General features: G+C 46.8%; 2 protein-coding genes and 2 non-coding genes across 4 annotated transcripts in view; 1 reads left to right on the forward strand and 3 right to left on the reverse strand.

Moving 5' to 3' along the window:
* The window catches only part of LOC118508575 (thyroid receptor-interacting protein 11), a 31,382-nt gene extending 27,554 nt beyond the window's left edge, over positions 1–3,828 (forward strand). The window contains exons 5-6 of the mRNA XM_036048478.1: positions 2,881–3,189; positions 3,268–3,828. Coding sequence (XP_035904371.1) covers positions 2,881–3,189; positions 3,268–3,626 — 668 coding nt within the window. The 3' untranslated portion in view covers positions 3,627–3,828. The remainder of the gene's footprint in view (positions 1–2,880; positions 3,190–3,267) is intronic.
* A 681-nt stretch (positions 3,829–4,509) lies between these two features.
* Positions 4,510–7,033, reverse strand: LOC118508581 (glutamyl-tRNA(Gln) amidotransferase subunit B, mitochondrial). Its single transcript, XM_036048486.1, has 4 exons — positions 6,898–7,033; positions 6,235–6,818; positions 5,159–5,598; positions 4,510–5,087 (listed from the first exon to the last, which is right to left on the reverse strand). Exons 1-4 carry the CDS (start codon positions 7,023–7,025, stop codon positions 4,581–4,583), a joined length of 1,659 nt encoding a protein of 552 aa, XP_035904379.1. The 5' UTR covers positions 7,026–7,033; the 3' UTR covers positions 4,510–4,580.
* Trnah-gug lies at positions 5,706–5,777 on the reverse strand. The gene has a single exon. It is a non-coding gene; the product is annotated as a tRNA-His (tRNA).
* On the reverse strand, positions 6,100–6,171 carry Trnag-ucc. The gene has a single exon. It is a non-coding gene; the product is annotated as a tRNA-Gly (tRNA).
* Positions 7,034–7,135: the final 102 nt, after the last annotated feature.

The following is a 7,135-nucleotide window of genomic DNA, read 5'->3' on the forward strand; positions in this document are numbered from 1 at the left end:
TGTGGCACCTTTCTGCACCAGGCCGGAGCGCATTCCGACCATGCTCTTCTCCACTTCCTAGCGTAGCGTAAGTATTACACTCGCCATCATATGGCCACCATTAGTCAGCGCTCCGTTAGCAACCAGATTAAAGTGTTCCGCGTACTGTATGAATCACCCAGCTCGATTCGTGCTATCCCCTACCCCATTTGTTGTAAGGTTATTAGTAGATTAGTGCAATTTTCTTATGTTAAGCCTCTTATCGTACTGCTTTTGTCTTGCATTTCGCGGTGTCTAGTGTTGTTTGGCCAGCTCACTGAATGTATGTCTTTCTTATCTTGCATCGCATTTAAAAAGAGATATTGTTTAAAATTTTACTGATGGAGGAGGTAGAATGCTTTCCGAATCAAGAACGAATAGCCAGAAGCTAGTTGAGACTCTGTCGCCAATTGACGCCTTTTACAACAGATACGTCCATTTCTATAAATTTGTGAACCTTGTTTATGGTTGTCTTACAGTTAAACGTTCCTATTGCTTCAGATCTTTCTGAGGCTTAACGATAATTTAATGCTTCATCTTGAAGCTACATACAAATTGGATTAAGCTAAGGGAAACCTCCGTCAGAGGTTTGATTAAATATTTCTTTTGCATCTTCTTGTTCTTCTTCTCAGTAGTTCAAGTAGTTGGGAGTCTCCTTGAGGGCGTTCCGATCTCTTAAACCAAGTTTTACGGCCACAAAGCAACCAGACAATATAGCTTTAACTGTATGCACTGTTGGACCAGAAATAGGACTTTTCAGCGAAGCAATTGTAATGGCTTATAAAGGACATACACCTGTTTACAGTTACAGTCGAATCGCTCACCGGTTGCTTAGACTCACGAGCTGCCTGCTTCGATTTGCGTGCCATTACCATCGAAAGAGCGATGTGCCGGTATCTTTTACACGTATTTTACATATTGTGTCTACGCAAAAATGAACGATACATACAAACTATTTCATGGAATTCAATGAAAAATATTGAAAAACAGAAATTGTAATAGCTTCATGAACTTTCCTAAATTCCTAAATTCTAAATTCTTCGCCGTTCGGACCCGTTCATTTCCACTAGTTTAATGTATAGATCACCACTAAACTCTGTAAAACTTGTGTCTTGTGTATCGATACTGTTCGATGTTGGTATTGTACTAAACATTTTTTCATCATTTACGGTTTATTAGCCGTTTGTTCGTATAAAGCTGCCGACGAAATGTTTTCTAATGGTAAGGAACTAGCCGGTCGGTCAGTTCATTACACCAAATGCATTCATACAGGAGCAATCAAAAATCCATGTATATCGGCAGGTGATTCCATGGTAACGGCATGTGATTCGGTCGTCATGTCGCGCATTCGATGGTGTGGACATGCAAATCAAAGCAAGCAGCTTGTGAATCGAAGCAACCGGTGAGCGATTCGACTGTGACTGTAAACAGGTGTAAGACCAAAGTCAATGGTCGGTTAAGTTAATCGCAGGGACTCAGAGCTATCGCATGGAAGAGCTTCTAAATCAGTTTAGTTTGTTAAATGCATGCACTTAACCTATCAATAAAGCCATGGAAGAGGCCGTTTATTCGCGAGTAATTATGTTTTAGATGAGAGTCCCTGGAAGTGTATACTTCCTTGCTCCAAAATTGTTGCTCCTGAGAGTTATTCAGTACCTTGCAGTAGTTTACACATTAAATCATTCTTGAAGAAATGTATCTGTCAAGGACAAAACATAAGACAGCCAGTTTCATAACTTTCCTCCCACCCAGCATCCAGGAACGTTTGCGAATGCGGTAATAAAGTGGTCAGGGTCAGGGTCTCCCCCCCACCCCCCTCCCGCGCTGCCAGGAAAAGAAAAAACGATTGGCGTGGATGGGCGGCAATCTCAAATTGTAATAGTGTGTCACTGTTGGCAGTGTGGACCCAACCATCCGGCACCGGCTAATTGCGGTCCACGCGTAAAAACACACATTACAGATTGGGATTACCCCGTCCATGCTCCGCACACCATGACCAGGACTGGCCGCCCGCGCGCTGTTGTGTATACACTGTTGTTGTTGTTTTTGCCTGCTTCTGTACGTGTGTGTATGTATGTGTGTGTGTGTGCATATTTCTTGTGTTTGTTCGTTTGCATTGTGCGTACACTTCATATTCGATGAACCATCTTTTTTGTTTCCTTTAAGTGTTTAAGAGCTAAATTATTAGTCAGGCGATTTGTATAAATGTTTTTGTGAATCGAGCAACGTTCAAAAGCTACGAATGCGCGGCCGTGAATGTCCTTAGATAGAATTTATGTTTGATGCCCGGTTTTTCCCCATTAGTGATTGTGCTCCCGGATCAGTTGCTCCAAAAATCGCTCATAAACACAGCTCACAGCACTCACATTTTTACCCCAAAAATATTGCCCATACTAGAAAGTGTTGCGAAGATTGGCCATCGGAAAGTGTTTGCGTGTGTGTGTGTCTATGTGTGCAACCCGGACCCGGCCGAGTAGGGTGAGTAAGCGTGGGAAAAGTTCCGCCGGGGTGAGTATTACATCAGGTACTGGTGTGATTTAAACCCCCGGACACCGTGGTGGAACTGTTGTGTCCGGACAACTATCAGTACTTGTGTTATACTCTCTCCGTCGGCATACGCATCACAAAGTTCCCCAGCCCGGAACCAGAAAAGCTGACAGCGCATGCGCATGTGCCGGACTGACTGACGACTGAGTGTGTGTGTGTATAAGAGTTAAAACTTGTGCAATTTTACAGTGATCGTCACGAACAAGCAGCTCTAAATATGCCCATATCTATATGAACCACTCTCCCAATGTCCTAATGCTAACGCACTCTGTTCCTTTTCGCCCTTTCTTTTGTCAACGATCTTCCCATTTCCAGTGGCCAAGCGGGACGAGCGGTACGCGGCGCTAGAAAATCGGCTCCACGAAACGGAATCGAGCCAGGCGGACAAGGTGGAAAAGACGCTGGTGAAAAATCTTATCATCGGGTACGCGGTCGCACCGAACGCAACCGACAAGCAGCAAATCATGAAGCTGATCTCGTCCGTGCTGACGATGGACCAGGCCGAATGTACCAAGGTGGGGCTACACCATAAGGGAGCGGGCGGGACGGGCGGCGGCGGCTGGCTGAACAGCTTCCTTGGCGGAAGTGGTGGTGATGGGCCGGGAGGACCGGGAGGAGGAGGAGGTAAGCATCCTTGAGTGTCCCTTCTTAATGGCGTCAATTTTTAACCCTTGTTCCCTTATTGCACTTTCCTGCATCTAGCCAACTACAACAAAGAGTCCCTTACCGAGGCGTTCGTGAAATTCCTCGAGAAGGAATCGGCTCCCCGTGCCACTGCAGGCTCTAGTCTACTGAACATAGTCACGTCACCCGCCGCTACCATCAACATCACACCGTCGAGCGGTACCGTAGACGGGCAGCCGGGACCCATCACGTCGACGGCAGGAAGCAACATGATCACGGCAGCAGCAGGACCACCGTCACAGCAACAGCAGCAGCAGTCGTCACCCGTTCAACCGATCCTGGTGCCGGAAGCGATGATGATGATGCAGCAGCAGCCTGGGTTTGCACCGCCCCGAAGCTCCAGCTCGATACTGAAGGACATACTGAGCGATTCCTGATACTCGTACGGTGATCCGATGCTTTGCTAAAAAGCGCTGATGTAAAGATAAGGAGCGTAACTCTATGTCTGTGCGCTGTGCCGAGCATAGCTGGAAACCGGGTGCAATTCAGCATTTTATTATGGAGACGCATCGAATCGAAGCAGGCCACGAGACAACCAATATAGAGAGGGAATATTATATATCTTATTCGACAAACTAACGACCGTGCGTTTATGGAGCCATTTTCTTTTATGTGTAGTGCCGTGATGACAACCGTTCCTCCTTTCGATTTAATTCCTCTAGATCAGTGGTGTCAAACTCATTGAATCTCGTGGATGAGCATCGAGCAGGTAAGTGCCCCAAGATGCCTCACAGTCAAAAAGTGAGTTTCTGAGGGGACCTGGGGCAACTTAGTGTGAAACTCGTTGGTCTTGGCTCAATGTCGACAATGTTACTTAGTGGGTCGTAAATTGAAAGGACTTGGCTGGCTTGGCGCTTTTGGCTGGCCCCCCTCGAGTAAGCCTTTTGACGAGAGGGGAAGCAAATATTAGATATCGAGAAAAAAAAAACTTACCTTCGTTACGACTGCTGCAGAAGTCCTTTTAACTGCCTACGACCTAGCGCCATCGTCTGCCAATTCATAAGTTCTTGTTACACGCGGACCTGAGCACCTTTTCGTTCAAAAACTTCAACGAACGCTCTCTGCATCCTCTTCTAAATCGTGCACGGTTTATGTTCTGCACTCGGTTGAATGTTTCAGGATCTGGATGGCGATAACAGCCTTGAAATTCTCACTCTGCACTGCAGAATATGCCATGCACCGGCTTCTTCTTTCAGACATTCAGAATCAAAATTGTTCTCAATATTCGGTAAACCCCTCATCGAACGGCGGGTCATCAGCTACTAGTTAGAACAACAAAACGTAACATATTCCATACTGTGTTACAGCAAACCGCTAACCGTATCCGTCGCTTATTTCAACATTTGCTTCAACAGTTCCACTGCCCTCGCCATATCAATCTTTTCCTCGCTTGCCTTTGCGATCTCCCCGGCCAACGCGTACAACATTTTCTCCTTGCCTTTGCGATACTTTTCAACCAGCTTTGGATTACGCTGGATTGCATCCTCACAGTGCCGTCTAATCTGCGCCTCGTCCGTAATCAGGAACCAACCATTGCTGGCAACAATTTCCCGCGGACACAGCTTCCTTTGCTCGTCGGGCGACGACACCCCCAGTAACTGTTGCAGCACTCGACGGGCGTATTGTATGTTTAGTTCGTTGCCCTGCAGCATATCCACGATGGTTCCGAGCTGGTCCGGCGTTAGAAGACAGTCGGCCGAATCCAGCTTGTTACGGTTCAAAATCGTAAGCAGCTCGTTGATCAGGAAATTGGCTACCAACTTCGGCGAACGATCAGCAGCCTTCTCATTTGATCCTTCGGTAATGGAACGGAAGTGTTCGTACAGCGTGATGTCATTCTAAAAAGGAACAATTTAAATCATCATTAGACTCTGGCCCCTACATTCAATTTCGAACGCAAAACACATACAACAAGAGTTATTGCAATCGTGGAAGTTAGCTGATGCATTTCGATGATTCTTTGGCGTGTTTGCTCTGGCAGTTCGGGAATAGTTTGCCCCAGCCTCGGAACGTCTATCACATCGGCTTCCGGTTCCCCGTCGGCACCACTTTCCGCTTCGTGCAGCTTCAAATGCAACGGAGGAAGATTCGGTTCCGGCATGAAGCGATAGTCCTGCACCACCTCCTTGTCTCGCATCGCTATCGTGCTCTTCGCGGCCGAATCCCAGGCACGGGTTTCATTGTGAATTGTTCCACCATTATCTAGCACAGCAATTTGGCGCTGTATTTCGTAATCCACTGCCTGGGCAACGGCACGCACGGAGCCGATATTTTTCACTTCCGTTCGTGTGCCGAGAGGTGTGTTTTCTAGGTGCACGGAAATATTTGCATCCACACGCAGGGCACCGTCTGTCAGGAGAAAATATAAAATAAAAATTAAATTCGATTCAACGCTGTAGTGTGCAGAAAAAAAGGTTTCCGACATCCCTTCCGTGACAGTGTTCGACAAGCGACACTGCCGTGACCAGGATTCGAACCTGGGTTACTACGGCCACAACGTAGGGTCCTAACCACTAGACGATCACGGCTATCGAGATGCTTGGTAACATTGGCTCTCACGCACTATTTATACTATTACCCTTTTCTAGCTAAATGTGTCAAACTTTTAATTCGACTCGCACACAACACCGATAATTTAAAATGGAGTAAAAGTAGTGACAATTTCATATCACATTTCCAATTAAAGTAATCACCAAGCTATAAATGAAACCAGCACCACCACTACACAACAAATGTTTGAAATTTCCTATTTTTTTCTAATTTTATAACGAAAAGCAAAACATTGAAAATGAACTTCCTAGCACATTTTGCAAAAAGCCTTCCAAAACGCACAAATAAAAAAAGTTTCCGTGCGTCGGCCGGGAATCGAACCCGGATCAACTGCTTGGAAGGCAACTATGCTGACCATTACACCACCGACGCCGTCTCTTCCCTTCGCGCTCAAACCTGTACTGCTTCTCCGTTCGCACACCACTACGCACTCACCTTCCATGCGGCACGTGCAACTTTGCAACCGTGTCATGATCAGCATCAACTCCTTCACCAGAGCGGCCGCTTCTTCGCCAGTTTCTAGATCCGGTTCAAACACCAGCTCCATCAGCGGTATTCCAGCACGATTCAAATCAACCAAACTTTTCCGCTCGACAGGATCGTGCAGCGATTTGCCACTGTCCTGCTCCAGCTGCAGCTGATGCAGCCTAGCCGTTTTGTAGTATGGAGTCTTCGTGACACCCGGAACGAACACCGGAAATGATAAGGCACCGCCTCGCGCCAAAGGAGCTCTTTGCTGGGTGATTTGGTATCCACTTGGCAGATCCGCGTAAAAGTAGTGTTTACGGTCAAACATCGATACCGCGCTTACGTTGCATCCTAGTGCCAGTGCTGTCCTCACGCCAAGCTCTACGGCATTTTTGTTCAGCACCGGTAGTGTGCCGGGAATGGAAGCATCGAACAGCGCAACACAAGAGTTTGGGGCAGCTCCAAATGTGGCCCGGGCACCGGAAAACAGTTTGGATTTTGTGTTCAGCTGTGCATGCACCTCCAACCCAATGACGCTCTTCCATTTCGTCCTGCGAGTGTATACATAAATGGCGGTGAGCTTCACTTCAAAAAGTACACTAGCCGTAATTTCAATTTACGCAAAATTACCTTGTATTCTTGGTTGCATTCTTGGAGGAGGAAAAATATCGGCACAGCAGCCGGTTGGATAACGACATGGTTAATGAAGCAAATGTCAGTGTACATTGTTTGTTTACAACACGTACCCACACATACATACGCAAACGAGTTTGACAGCTGGTTTGTTGATGTCCGATCGAAAGGGGTTGGAAATTTGGTTTTATGTTGCTCCAGTGGAGGCGAGTGCGATGATGGTGGCTTGCGCCAA

This window comes from Anopheles stephensi, chromosome 2, assembly GCF_013141755.1.
Source record: "Anopheles stephensi strain Indian chromosome 2, UCI_ANSTEP_V1.0, whole genome shotgun sequence".
Taxonomy (NCBI): domain Eukaryota; kingdom Metazoa; phylum Arthropoda; class Insecta; order Diptera; family Culicidae; genus Anopheles; species Anopheles stephensi.